The following is a 15,773-nucleotide window of genomic DNA, read 5'->3' as shown; positions in this document are numbered from 1 at the left end:
ATATATTCTTTAAAAAAAAAATCTATTTTGAATTTTTTTTTCAATAATTTACTCTCTAAATATATAAAAATTTATACCAATTTAAAATTGAAACTGAATTTTTCGCAATTAAATTAGTAAAAAAAAATTTAGTAATTTAAATTTGAAACTGAATTTTTTACAATATTGAATTAGTAAAATTTAATGAATTCAAAAGCAAAAATTCAGTTACTAATTTAAAAATTAGTTTTAAAACATTGTTACTATATATAATGGCATTTTTTTAAAAAACTTAAAATTAAATATATTAATAAATTGTTTTTTTTATATATTTTATATTAAAACTCGCGTCTTTTACTGATAATTGAGTATAAGAGAACGCAGTACATGCGTGTAAAACGGGTTGCCTATTATTATCGCGCACCACCCAAGTATGTATGTAGAAAATATTTTTCCGAATTTTGTAATTCTACATATTTTAAAATTTAACATTGATATAATTTTAAGAATTTAAGAAAATGTAAGCCCGTACATGTTGATTAAATAAATAAATTAATAATAATATATAAAAATATTAAAAATGATAATGAAAATAATAATAATAATAATAATAATAAAAGAATTGTATTTAAAAAAAATATTCTTTTTTACTTATTTTTTACGTTTTTTTTAGTTTTAAAACAGAAGTTTAATTTGAATGTCGAATTTCATTAAAAGCGGGGATTCCCTAAAAGCCACTATGCGCACAAGCGTTTGCGCATTGTACTAAGCTTTGAGCGTTTAACAGTAGCGTTTAAAAAAATTTCTTCTACTGAAACAAAAACTACTTTTTGTATTTGTCTTTTCAGATTTTCGAATAACTTTTTTTTCCCCTAAAAATTCTTTCAAACTAAATAGCCCTCGGAGATCCCTACTTTCAAGTTAAATTTCCATTTCCAGAAAATGTGAAAAATAACCGTAAAAATAGACCGAGTTCTAAAAAGTCTGTGAATTTTGTATCCTTCAAAGATAAGATACCATTTTTTACTTTTGCCCTTATCTTTGAAGTACGTGACACCATAAGCCATCGAGGATAGAATCTGCAAAAAGAAAAATTAAAAAATACTGTCAGCGCTGTACTAACATGTAGTTAAATCTTTAACCAGTCGGTAATATAGAAAGCTGTAAAAAATTTCATTTCCAAAAGTGCGGCATCGAGACTAAACCTAATGTAATCGAATAACACAAAAATTAGATTAAAAATTTTCTTCTAAAGCAAAAAACTACTATGTAAAAGATATATGTGACTATTAAATATTTTATTTAACAGAATACGGATACAAAACCGGATTTAAGAAACACAAAAACGGTTTTTCTTTCACGTTCAATTACTATACTTATAGTAAACATATTTTTTAAAGAGAAGGGATAATCGACCATCAAAACTTCACACTAACGATAAAGTACCCTTAAGAAAAAAAAAAAAAAAAAAAACCACAAAGCACGAATGAAGAAAAATTTGAAAAATTCTTTTAAAGGCATATAAAATGTATAATATGTCGATACGAAGGACAGGATTGTAAAATATATAGAGAGGAGTTTCGCTTCATAATCAATGTTCGTAATCCGGTTTTTTGTGCTAGTTGTGACTCTTGGCGGTAGCCTTGCTTTTGTCGTATAGCAATGTAACAACCTGTTGATAGAATCAGCTCTTCTCTTCTTGCTTCTTTGCCAGAAATCTCTCTTTCTCTATGTACAATATATATGTATATACATTCCCTTCACTACTACGATCCCTTTACACACCGCATTTACCCTTCGCCCATAAGTAATTTTTGAAACTGGAGGTTATATCGGCGTGGGCTTCTCAAAGGCTATCTGGGGAGGAGGATGAATGTCTGGTCTGGATTTTGCCACTTGGCTTTATTCGACGACTGATCCGATGGGCCCAGACTGCGAGGTTCCTAACGACCGTTCACCTTATTCTTGACGTCACACACACACACATACACCAACATCGTGACTTCATTATCATTATGTTTCTCTCTTGGCTCTCGTTTTACGAAAAATCTTCAAGAAAAATTGTTGTCACGAAATCTTTCTCTCTTTTCGTGATAAAAAAAAATTGCTGAGTAAAAAGAAATACACTTAGAATTATTCTATTTTGCTTATGAAAGAGCGGGGCAAAAGCCGCTAATTTAACGTATATTTCTAAATATTTTTGTTATTACATCATCAGTAGTAAAGTGGTGGAGGTTTATTTTTGCTGGTGAGTCACAGCCAATCAGAACCATATCGACATTGTATAGTAAGTATATAATTATATAATATTTATTAAATAATTAATTCGTGAATTTCGAAAATGACTCAATTTGAAAAAGCGTAAGTGTCATTTTTGCATAACCAATCGATAGTGAAAATGACTCTTATGGTTTTCAATGTTGAGTTCCCTTTTCGAAATTGACTATTCGATTAGAATTAAAGAAAGAATTAGATAATTAATTAAAGAATAAATAAACGAGAAATTATTATTATTAATTGGAAAATTATAGGCAGATTTTATCTTGGACAAAATTTGACCACAATATTCATCGAACGATACTACATACTTATGACCCAGAATGAAGTGATATAATTTCCGATTAGTTCAGTGAGTGGAAAAATTATCACTATAGAACTGGTGGTGCAACGGAGCACTATAAGCAGGTTAATAATTTTCAATTTTGTATAAATTTTTTTAGTTTTTCTATTTCTTGATTATATAAAATGATTTTGCCACTGAGTTAGAAATGTTTTCCGAACATAACCTACAAAATTAAATCGAAAATCTAGATCAAGAGAACCTTAAAACTAAATCCTAGATCCGGGACAAGAAACTAACATAAACTTCAAAGTCAAATGACAAAATTAATATAACCTCAAAATTCAAGGCAAATGACAAAATACATACGGAAAAAAAGATTTACCTGAAACAACAAAAGGTTTCACTAGAATAGAATAAAATATTTAACTGAAACAATAAGTTATACTTTTGCTACTGTAGTGAAATGTTTCACTGTTCCAGGTAAATCTTTTTTTCCGTGTAATAAATCAAAAAACAAACATAACCCTAAAAATTTTGGTCAGATAGAGAAGAAAACATAACCTTAAAATTTATTTAATTTTTAGCTCATTTGGAGTACAACGTATCTCATTGGTTGTGGATACGCTCTTTATACTACGACTCACAAAGAGAAGGATACATTAAAAACTAGGTCTGAAATTACGACCCAAGGTTAATTAAAAAAAAAATAAAATTTAATTAAAACAATCGTCTAATCTCAAAAATCTCTAATGTATAATTATAAAATTTAAACCACGAAAAGTTTTTTTTCCAAACACTATTAAAACACTAAAATTTTACACAATATACATAATTAATTTTTTTTCTACTAATAATTTTGATAATAATAATAGTAATAATAATAATAATAATAATAATAATAATAATAATAATAATAATAATAATAATAATAATATGTAATAATAAAACAAAAAAAAATAAATAATTTTAACAATTATAATTTCTCTTTCAGTGGCAATATCCCAGGATATGAACCTTACTAATCTAGTTCTGATGCATGTTATGGAGACGTTTCAAGTTATTGGTCAGGTCTTTATTGTAGTAAGTATAAACATTTTTTTATCTCCTAATCGCTGAGTAGATAATTTCAAAAAAAAAATTTCTTCTACTGAAGCAAAAACTACTTTTTGTATTTGTCTTTTCAGATTTTCGAATAATTTTTTTTTCCCTAAAAATACTTGTCTATATAACTTGTTCCCTCTTTAATAATTATAATATTTATATATAATTGTAGCCGAAGGATCTTACAAATATTATGGAAAACATTGTAATGAAAACAAGTAGCTTGGATAGGTTCAACATCAAAGCAAACTTCGTTAAGACGAGAATAAAAATCTTTATAACTATTTGAATGTTGTCGCACAAAGAAATGATTTAAAAAAGAAACAACACTAATAACAGAAAACAACAAAATTTGAAACAAAACAAGTCAACAAAATCTTATTAAATTAAAAACGCTTCTTTTCTTTAGATTATTATTATTATTATTAATTATATTATATTTATTATTTAAAAGAAATCAATTGTAGGAAATAATATGATTAGTTAAGTGGAAAACATTGTAAATTGTAAACTAATATATTTCAAAAACTAAACAAGGAATCTTTCTGCAATTTTACAAAAAACTTCCTTATATACCAATAAACAAATGTCTCACTGGAAGTTCTTTTAATTTTAAACTTCCCCGCAGACTTTCTTTCGGCAAAGACAAGAAAACATCGTAGCAGACATTTCTATATTTATAATAAAAAATAATTAAAAAATTGATGATTTTTAACTTTATTTGTTATATCTTCGCCTTCTATGGACCCAAATGCGTGTGTATACAAAATTCCAAAACGATTCCTTAATTATTATTGTCGAAGATACGACAATTTATGTTTTAAAATTCAATGAAATTTGTAAAAATAAAATAACTAGTTTTTTAACTTTACTAAATAAAATATTCGTTCTACAAAAAAATGTTAAAGGAAAAAAAGATACGCCTTCTTATTTACTATAAGGTAGTACTTTTCAAAAATTAAAATTTCGAATTTTAATTTTATGAACATTTTCATATCTTTGACTGGCAAGAAAGTAACTCGCCGAGCGTTCGTCCCCTTATTGTATGGGAGCCCTCATTTTAGTAGTCAACAAATACAGTGGAACCTCAATTATCCGAACCGTAAAAAACATTTTATTCGAACTATTTTTGCCTTTTCGAATTTAAAATTTTTGTTTTTATATCGCGTTTTCATATTTAAAATTTCATTATTTAAATTTCCCTAAAAAAAAAACGAATAAATTCAATTTTCCAAATCTAGAAAAAAAAATTTATCATTAGTTCAAATTTTAAGTGATTTCAATTTTTAAATTTCTGTGCAAAAAATGCTTAATTTTACATTCTGAATATATCAAATAAAGAAATTCCTTTATGAATACATATACGAATATCAAAACAAAAGATTGTTCGTACCAAAGTCATCTTGTGTCTTTTGTAATAAGATATGACCTTTTATGTATTACAAAAAGGGACTTTTGAATCCGAATCAAAGGATCATTTACTCTCCTAAATGACTTCTCGTTACAAACCCCCCCTTCTCCTCGCAATACATATATGTATGTATAACTTTAGTGTAATTCAACCTTGACGATCGGTCTGACATAGGGAATATATAAAATCGTGTGGTTGTTCCCGTAACCAACTATTAGTCCTCCAGATTCACGAGATTGACCGGTTCGCGCGCGAATTTCGATTTTCGAAAATTTGTTGGTGTTACCGGTCTATAATTTTGAAATTAGAGGGAATTTTTTTTTTTGTTTTTTAAATAAATTAATATATATTTTTTTTCCTTTTTTTTTGTAAAAATGTCAATATTTAGTGTTTTTTTATTATTTATCAGTTTCCACGTGTTATTAGCGCAGGATGTGTTTGCTTGTCTCGGAAAAACAATGCTCAGTAAGATTATTGTTAATTATTTTTTAAACATTTACTGATAGTTTTTTACTAATTTTATCATTACTCTCTAAATCTGAATTAGTAAAAATGTTTACTAATTTGAATTAGTGACCCACTTTTTGCTTCTGAATTAGTTAAATTTTTAGTGAGTCACTAATTCAAATTAGTAAACATTTTTACTAATTCAGATTTAGAGAGTAAATTTATTATAATTTTTATTATTATTATTATTAATAATTTTTTTATTTTATTATTATTATTATTATTAATTTTTTTATTATTATTTTTAATTATTAGTGTTGAATTTATTTTAATATTTTATTACTATTTTTTTTAATTCGAATTTTTACTGAATTATATAATTTATAAAGAAATTTTTGCAAAAATTATTCTTTCTGTATGAACTTAAAAATTTTTGCATAATCACGGAAAAAAAATCTTTATCTGTAATAGCGATATATTTCTCTAGAATAGCGAAAACATTCGTTGTTTAAGTGAAACATATAGCTGTTCCAGTGAAACTTATCGCTATTTCAAGTAGATTTTTTTTTCTGTGTATTACTGATGAAGAAATAATTTTCTTTTTTTTGCAGCAATGCATTAATGTTTATTTTTTTATTTTTCTCTGAATTATTATTATTTATCTAATGGCTTTTAAAATATAAGTATAAAATTTATAAATGACGCATTTTAATAAAAAAAAAAAATCTGTATCCTCAAACAATACAATTAAAATTTCAAATTTTTCTATAGACTCTTATCATTATTTGCTAATTGAGGGTTCACGTGCAATAAGGGGATACGCGTGGATTCAGCCAGAAATGTATTGTCCAATTAGTCGATTTTTAAAAATGTTTCAAATGAAAATTTTAATCATCAATCCTTACGTAGGATGAAAAGGCGCATCTTTTTTTCCTCTATGAAAAATTTCTAAAATTTATAGTTTTCTTAATAAATAAGAAAAACCAATTTTTTAAAAAGTATAAAATTTTATTCTTTTTTTACTTCAACTCGTGATAATTTGCTCAATTTAATGAATTTTCAAAAAATTCAAAATGGACGTTGTAGATTGCATTGTTCTGAAAATAAAACAACCAAAAAAAATGCAAATATCTTTATAAACAAAAAAGTTATTAATTTTTTCCCAAAACAATGCAAAAACTGTGTACTGCGAAATTTGAGCGCTTCGTTTATCTGGCGAATTTTGGGCAGCAACAAACTTCCAGTGAGAAAGTTTTTCATTTAGTTACAAAGAAGTTTTCTGGAAAGTTATATAGCAATCGGATGAATAGAAAAAAAGTTATCAACGTTTAAAAATCACCGCGCGGATCAAAATTCTAACGCGTGAATTTGGAGTCTTGCGTGTGGAATGCAGCGATCGATAACATACATTGACGCTCAAGAGTTTTTCTCACCAATTATGTCAAATATTTTATTCAAACAGATTTTTTTGATTACAATGATTTTTTATCTATTAGGAAATAGATTTTAATTTTCGTTTTCTACCATTATAAGACACAACATCACTATTCATATTTTATAAATAAGAATTATTTATTAATTAATAATATGTCACGAAAAAAATCAGGTTTAAATTTTCCTTTAAAAAAATAATTTTTCTTCCAAATACAAAAACACAGTAGCTAATTTGAGCTACTAAAACACTTTTTGTCTATGATGTATATATTTGTGTTTGTAAACATTAGCTATAGATCGATCGCTGCATTCCACACGCAAGAGTCCAAATTCACGCGTTAGAATTTTGATCCGCGCGGTGATTTTTAAACGTTGATAACTTTTTTTCTATTCATCCGATTGCTATATAACTTTCCAGAAAACTTCTTTGTAACTAAATGAAAAACTTTCTCACTGGAAGTTTGTTGCTGCCCAAAATTCGCCAGATAAACGAAGCGCTCAAAGTTCGCAGTACACAGTTTTTGCATTGTTTTGGGAAAAAATTAATAACTTTTTTGTTTATAAAGATATTTGCATTTTTTCTGGTTGTTTTATTTTCAGAACAATGCAATCTACAACGTCCATTTTGAATTTTTTAAAAATTCATTAAATTGAGCAAATTATCACGAGTTGAAGTAAAAAAAGAATGAAATTTTATACTTTTTAAAAAATTGGTTTTTCTTATTTATTAAGAAAACTATAAATTTTAGAAATTTTTCATAGAGGAAAAAAAGATGCACCTTTTTATCCTACATAAGGATTAATGATTAAAATTTTCATTTGAAACATTTTTAAAAATCGACTAATTGGACAATACATTTCTGGCTGAATCCACGCGTATCCCCTTATTGCACGTGAACCCTCAATTATTTAAAAATATTTCGATAATAAAAACTTTTTTTTTTTTGTAAAATACTAATTGAATTAAAAAATCAAATAAAAAAATTTTTTATTAAAAGAAAAATTTAAGTCAAAACTATAATTATGAAACACATGTGTTTAAACATGCACACACAAAAAAAATAAAATAAAAACACATGTTTTTCACATGTGTGTAAAACGATTTCACTTTTTATATTATTTTTTTAATATAAAATCTTTTATGAATTTTTAATTTTATTAATATTTTTACAAATAAAAATTTTTATTATCCAAACATTTTGAAATACTGTATTGAAACCAATTATATGTTTACATAATTTGTTTATTAAAAATTAATTTTTATTCCCCACAATTATAAATAAATAATTCTTTATCGATTAATTCATTCATTCAACAAATTTGAATTATTTTATTTTTATTATTATTATTTCTATTATTATTATTATTTCTATTATTATTAATAATATTTTTTCAAAATCAGTTAATTAAAAAAAAATTGAATTATTTTTCAAAAATTTATGACAATAAAAAAAAATTGTTGTTGTTGAGCATAATTTCATTTCATTTCATTTCATTTATTAACGGGACATGCCCTTTCGTACAAAAGTACTCCGAAATTCTAATAGTTACGTAAGTAACAATACAAAATATAAAATATTAACTAATAATAATTAATAATTAAATAATAATAAAATTGCAAGTTCTCCATCATATGTATATATGTGTATATATTTGACAATAATGCATATAGGGTAAGAAAGAGAAAAAAGAACATTTCACGGACACTCATTAATCAGCCGATAGCCTCACCTATTCAAACCTTTCATGGAAGTCTATTGAAAAAAAAAGAAAAAAAAATTCACCCAATGAATGAGTTGTATGACTGAAAACGTCAATTTTCTTTTTACGCCGGAAATGAAGAGGGCTTGGTCCTGTATATATATATATATATATACTCGATGTAATCTGATTTTGGTTTTAAACATTATACAGTTTATCTCGTTCCCATTAATTTTCGTGGGAAACTCTAATCTCCCAACCTTTATTATTTCTCTATTGGATTAGGGGTATTATATTAAGAAATATATATTCAATTTTGCATATATAGCAAAGGGGGATTTCCCTCAAAAAAAAATTTAAAGACAAAAAAATGAAGAAATAAATAAAATAACCGCGGGCATCGTATGAATTCAAAATATTAACTATATATGTGAAAAAATGAGTCACTATAATTTGCAATTATTTTAAAAAATTACTTCACCTGGAACAGCGATAAGTTACACTGGAACAGCTATAAGTTTCACTGGAACAGCTATACTCTCTAAATCTGAATTAGTACTCTCTAAATCTGAATTAGTAGCGTTTTCTACTAATGAAAGAGTGCAGATTCGTTTACCAATTGAATTAGTATCACAGAAAATTATAAGGTATTAAAATAAGCTGCAACGCCTATTATTTTAATCTAATTTTGCTTATTTTAATACTAAAATGGATTAAAATAAGCAAAATTAGATTAGAATAAGCAAAATTGGATTAAAATAATAAGGGTTGCAGCTTATTTTAATGCCTTTTAATTTTCTGTGTAACAGTTTTGACTCTTTTTTTTAGTAGAAAACTACTAATTGCTAGTAGAAAACTACTAATTCATGGAGTAAATCGGCTTACTAATTTAAAGTAGTAGAAAATACGATTTACTCCATGAATTTGTAGTTTTCTTCTAGCAATTAGTTGTTTTCTACTAAAAAAAAGAGTCAAAACTGTTACACAGAAAATTAAAAGGCATTAAAATAAGCTGCAACGCTTATTATTTTAATCCAATTTTGCTTATTTTAATCCATTTTGGTATTAAAATAAGCAAAATTGGATTAAAATAATAAACGTTACAGCTTATTTTAATACTTTATAATTTTCTGTGATACTAATTCAAATTGATAAACGAATCCGCACTCTTTCATTAGTAAAAAACTACTAATTCAGATTTAGAGAGTATATGTTTCACTAAAACAAAGAAAGTTTTCCCTATTTTAGACAAACATATAGCTGTTCCAGATAAAGATTTTTTTCTATCAAAAAAATATTTCATCGATTAATGTTGTAATTAATCAGCAAATGCATAATAAATTTTAAGTATAATTCATTTTGAAAATTTGTCTATATTAATAAATCAATATATATAAAAAACAGATATATGCATAATGTAATGAAGATTTAAATTAATTTTAACGTAATTATAATAATAACAATAGTAGTAATTAATTGTGTTTGTAATAATGAAATTTCAATCAATTTCAATATATATATAAATAATGTTCAATACAAAATCACTGAGGATATATAGTTTAGAGTAGTGAATTGGGGCGGAAAATCAGACAAGTTTCACAGTCAACTCAATATGTATATATGTATATATATATATACATCTGGTCAAGAGGAGAAAATGGTATTTGCTCTGGCCGGGCAAATTTAGAGGAAACCCTAAACTATTCCGGATCTTAAGCAACGAAATTATTCAATGGTTGCTGCGCTCCCTTTACCTTAATCCGATTCCCTCCCCCCTCTAATGTTCTATATATATTCAAATCTTAGTAAATATCCAATGTGGATGTGTTTACGGTTCATTTGTATATTATAATTAACTGTTCCGATAATGATGATAATGATGATGATGATAATAAATAATAATAATAATAATAATAATAATAATTGCATTGCTAGTATTATAATTTATATAAGAAAAATTAATAATAACTATAATATCCATTTGAAATATAAGAACTATTATATACTACAATATTTATTATAAAGTATAATATTTATTATAAACTATAATAACTATTATATACTATAATAACTATTAGTATTATTATTCTAAATATTATAATTTTTTTTATATCATGTTAATGTGACTCTAAATTAAATTTAAATAATTTCTAAATGCACGAAATTAATTCTTTGTTATTTAAATTTCCCGCCATATGTTAGTAGAGCTTTTCTTTCAAAATTTCTCTTTTTTTCCTCGATTGGCTCTCCTGCTTCTTGGTATAATGCCACCAGGATAGCCAACCATTTGTCAATTATTATCATCAGTTGCTTTTTGAAAACATTCGAATTTTGAAATGACAAAAATTCCAATTCACCGAATATCAAAATTTGTCCGAATTTTTAATTTGTACAAATTTTTAAGACACCGAATTTTTTAATTGTCCGAAATTACAAATTGACCAATCACAATTTTTTTTTGATAATTTCTAATTGGTCAATTTTTAAAAATTGCGCCAAAATCTTTCTGTCGATTATTTGTTCGGTCAATTTGTAATTTCGGACAAAATGAAAATTCGGCGTCTTAAAAATTCTATCAATTAAAAATTTGTACAAATAAATATTCTATCAATTAAAAATTTGTACAAATAAATATTCGGACAAATTAAAATTGGGACAAATTTGAAATTCGGTGAATTAAAATGTTTGTCATTTAAAAATTCGAATGTTTTTTAAAAAGCAAGATGGTAATAATTGACAAATGATTGGCAATCCTGATGGCATTAGGCCAGAAGCAGGGGAGCCAATCGTGAAGAAAAAAGAAATTTTGAAAGAATAGGGACATATGCCGGGAAATTTAAAAAACAAAAAAAATTTATTACTATCATTATTATTTAATATTTGCTTTTTGTGAAAACCGTTTAAATAATTTTATTTAAGAAAAAAATTATTATTATTATTATTATTGCTATTGAATGATGATGATATTCAATGGCAATAATAATAATAATAAAAATAATGATCATATAAAAAAGAAGAAGGAAGAAGTAGTAATGTTAAAAAAAAAAAAAAAAACTTTTTTCTTCAATTCGTTTAAACTATACAGGAGCTGGAGGATTAACGTGCCAAGACAAGCAAACCATTCTAGACGAACATAATCGACTTCGTCAGATGGTGGCATTGGGACAAATTCATGGTCAACCCGGAGCAGTTAATATGATGGAGATGGTAAATAAAAATCTTTCGATTTGATTTCTTTTTGACATTCTGACTCATCAATCTGCTTGTCTCGGAAATAATTACATAGCCTCTCAATCGGAATCTCCTTGAAGGCGATTTTTGCTTTAAAAGCCAACCTCATCCCAATAAATATATATATATTGGAATAAATATAAAACAGTAAATAATAAGTACTGTAACAAATTATATATACATAAATTTTTAAATTTCTGTCTTTATTTCACGAATGCCAATTTGTAAAATATTATAATATATATTATCGAATTTTATTTTTAAAAAAACTATAACTCACAAAAATCTATCTTGGGTTATCGTTTTTAAAAATTATTTTCTTTTTGAAAATAAATAGTTTTTCTTTAATTAAAAGTTGTGTATATATAATCGCGGAATGTAATTTAGTAAAAAAAATTCATTTTCCAGATTTGGGACGATGAATTGGCAATAGTTGCACAAAAATGGGCTGACAATTGTCCGGACACTCATGACACGTCTCGAGATGTTCGTAAGTATAAAATTATGTAATTATAATGTCAATATTTGTTATAATAGCAATATTTCGAATTAGAACGAATAATTAAAGAGAAATTATTATTGGTTAATTGAAAAAAAAAAAATAAAGGGAGATTTGCTGTTGGACAAAATATTGCCAGAACTTGGACAACAAGGCCCCCTGGACCCTACGATTCGGAGCCAAATTGGAGGCGACGAATTTTCGGTTGGTTCAATGAGGTGCAAAATTATAACACTGGTTTCAGTCGCTCAACGGGCCACTATACACAGGTTAATAATTTTGATTTGCATTTTTTAATTTTCCTGTATCTCTAAATTTCCTCTCTATTATAAAATGATTTTGCTCCCGAGTTAGAAATTTTTTCGAACATAACCTCAAAATTAGATCGAAAATCTAGGTCAGGAGACGAAAAAAAACATTAAAAGTTCAAAGAAATAGGTCAATAGACCACTGAATTTAAAGTTAAAACACAAATAACCTTAAAATTAAGTCAAAGATCCCGGGCAAGAAGCTAACATAACCTTAAAATTTAAAGTCAACTCAAAGGACAAAATAAATGAAAAAACGAAGCTGAAAATTTAGAATAGAGAGGAAAACATAACCTTAAAATCTATAAAAGATTAAAGGTCAAATAGTCAAACCTAACCTTAATATTGCCGAAAATAATTTTAAAAATAGGTTAAAGTAATAAACCAACTTTTTACGACCCGAAACTTCTACTTTTCTATATAAGTAAATTTTAAATATCTCCATATAGTAATTATTATACATACACACACTACTTAGTGTTAAACTTCGAATACTAATTAACAACTCAATTTGTCCCTTAAATTAGTGACTGAATTTCAGTTACAATTCTAATTTCCATGTTGTAATTAACAACTCAATTACCCATTAAATCAGAGTTACAATTGGCTCGACAAATATTCAAGAGAGAGAGAGAGAGAGAGAGAGAGAGAGAAAATCTCAGTATTAACAATTATATATACATATACATAAGCGCAACACGCGGACTCGATTATAAAATTAATTAAGCGCTCCTAAGAATTAATTACTTAATTTTCAGCTCGTTTGGAGTGAAACTTTCCTCGTTGGTTGTGGATACTCTTTTTACTACGACCCAGCTAGAGGATACACCAAAAACTACGTCTGCAATTACGGTCCAAGGTTAATTAAAAAAAAATTTAATTAAAACAATCGTCTAATCTCAAAAAATCTCCTCTAATGTATAATTATAAAATTTAACCAAAATTATTTTTTTTTAATTATTAAAACACTAATTCTGCACATTAAATATTTATAATTAATTCAATTTTACTAATAATAATAAAAAAAAAATAAATAATTTTAATTTCTCTTTCAGTGGCAATGTCGTAGGATTTAAACCTTATCAATCTGGTGAACCGGCATGTAATTCTTTTGGAATGTCATTTTCAAATCGTTATTCCGGTCTTTGTTGTAAGTACAAAAAAAAAAATTTTTTTTAACTTTTTTTTTCAATTGATCGATTACTTTTATACAATGTAGAGAAGAATATTTATTATATATATATATACATAAGCATTTAATATCCCATCGATTGACCCTGAAATTTTATCGGTTCATAGTGTTAATGAGCTGTAGACTTCCGAATATTAAGTATCAATTTGACGTTCACTTTGTGTGTTGCCTTTAAATCTTGACCGATTGCTTCCTGAAACTGTGTCGCAATAAAAAGAGGGACCGGTTTTTATCTGTCTCTCACTCTCTAAATTAAAAATAGTATCGTTAATTTTTTAATCATCGAATTTTAATTTGCAAAAGTGAAATTTTTCATATTAACTTTTAAATGGTTTAAAATATTTTGTATATGATTTTATGGAATCGCGACGGTTTAGTAAATAGGCTAAGTGCATCAATTACGGCGCATTTATAATAAATAACTATTATTACTATTATATTTCATATAATTGTTACAAAAAGGTTTTTAAAAAATTATTTTAATCTTTTTTTGATACAATTACTGATGCAAGATGCACATTTAAACAATTATTAATTTAATTATTTGAGATTATATTTTTTCCCTCGCCGTAATTGAAACATTTTTAAGATTTCCATTGGATCCAATTACGGTGGGCAAAGTATTTTTATAATACACATAATTTTGGTCACCGTAATTGATACACAGAAACTGATACAAATGCGCCGTAATAGAAAATTACGGTATTAGTTTTAATTTTTCATATTTGTTTAAATAATTGATTTTTATAAAGTTATTTTTTTAATATCTAAATAACATAACCAGTTTAATACGTCTTAAATTGACTTTATACAATATAAATGGCGAATTTTCTATTTCAAAGGTGTTTTAACTCGAATCGCGCCGTAATTAGTGTATTTACCCTATTATAATACTAAAACTTGAATCATTTAATCAAATTATTATTCATTTACTTTTTATTTTTTTTTAATTTCAAGCGGTTCAACCCCTTAATATAACTTTAAAAAATTGGATTTATCACTGTAAATAAAATTATATTTAAAATTTTAATTCATTTTAACTAGTGATAAAACCATTTTGAGGTTATGTTAATTGATTGAACTCGATTGAACCGCCTTCAATAATTATATTATTCATTTGACATCAGATAGGAACAGCTTTTTTTTTCTTCTACTGAAGCAAAAACTGCTTTTTGTATTGGTCTTTTCAGATCTTCAAAGAAAACCTTTTTTTCACAAAAATCCTTGTCTATAACCTGTTTCCCCTTTAATAATAAAAATATTTAAATATAATTGTAGCCCACGGATCTTACTATCATCTAGGAGCCTACTGTGCTTACGGTTAAAAAAAAAATGAGAATCCTGTCTCATGAAATCGACCAGAAAAGTCGCTTGGAAAGGTTCAACATCAAAGCAAACTTCGTTAAGACAAGATGAGAAAGAAAATCTTACTTTGTAACTCTTTGGATGTAGTCGCACAAAGAAATGATAAAAAAAAAAAAAGAAACAACACTAATAACAGAAAAAAAATTTTGTTAAAAAGAACAAAAAAATCTTATTAAATTAATTTTAGATAAAAATATTTATTTCAATTAATTAAATTATCGAGCAAATAATATTTTTGTAAATTTAAATATATTTTAAGATTCAATATTTATTATTCAATGAAAAAAAAAAAATGTTACACGACGAAAAAAGAAAAACTATTTTCGTAGAATAATTGCAAAATGACGCAAGATTCGACCCATTTTTATCTTTCTTCTTTGTAGAGACTATTATCAAAAATTAATTAGCAATATTTTCTTTTCCACAAACGCTTCTAGTCTTTAGATTTATAATTCTCGTTAAATTAATTAATTAATTTTTATTATTATTATTGTTTTCGTTAGACAAGAAAAAATTAATTATACAAAATATTATTACTTAAG

The 15,773-nt window shown here is 25.8% G+C and overlaps 1 protein-coding gene across 3 annotated transcripts; it reads left to right on the top strand.

The window, feature by feature from the left end:
- Positions 1 to 1,889: 1,889 nt before the first annotated feature.
- LOC127281095 (venom allergen 3-like) lies at positions 1,890 to 15,681 on the top strand. 3 transcript variants are annotated; one of them, XM_051304593.1, is made up of 10 exons: positions 1,890 to 2,266; positions 2,511 to 2,664; positions 3,127 to 3,212; positions 3,534 to 3,622; positions 11,722 to 11,843; positions 12,276 to 12,357; positions 12,475 to 12,635; positions 13,433 to 13,533; positions 13,730 to 13,824; positions 15,145 to 15,681. In XM_051304593.1, the coding sequence occupies exons 5-10, from the start codon at positions 11,787 to 11,789 to the stop codon at positions 15,189 to 15,191; spliced, it is 543 nt and encodes a 180-aa protein (XP_051160550.1). In that variant the 5' UTR covers positions 1,890 to 2,266; positions 2,511 to 2,664; positions 3,127 to 3,212; positions 3,534 to 3,622; positions 11,722 to 11,786; the 3' UTR covers positions 15,192 to 15,681. The 3 variants fall into 3 exon arrangements, with proteins under 3 accessions (XP_051160550.1, XP_051160551.1, XP_051160548.1); XM_051304594.1 differs by lacking the exon at positions 3,534 to 3,622; XM_051304591.1 differs by lacking the exons at positions 1,890 to 2,266; positions 2,511 to 2,664; positions 3,127 to 3,212; positions 3,534 to 3,622 and adding an exon at positions 5,223 to 5,519.
- Positions 15,682 to 15,773: the final 92 nt, after the last annotated feature.

This window comes from Leptopilina boulardi, unplaced genomic scaffold, assembly GCF_019393585.1.
Source record: "Leptopilina boulardi isolate dan_hultmark-lab unplaced genomic scaffold, ZJU_Lbou_2.1 LbouV2_266, whole genome shotgun sequence".
NCBI classification, from domain to species: domain Eukaryota; kingdom Metazoa; phylum Arthropoda; class Insecta; order Hymenoptera; family Figitidae; genus Leptopilina; species Leptopilina boulardi.
The sequence above is the reverse complement of the archived record's forward strand: the minus strand, read 5'-3'. Positions and strand labels throughout refer to the sequence as shown.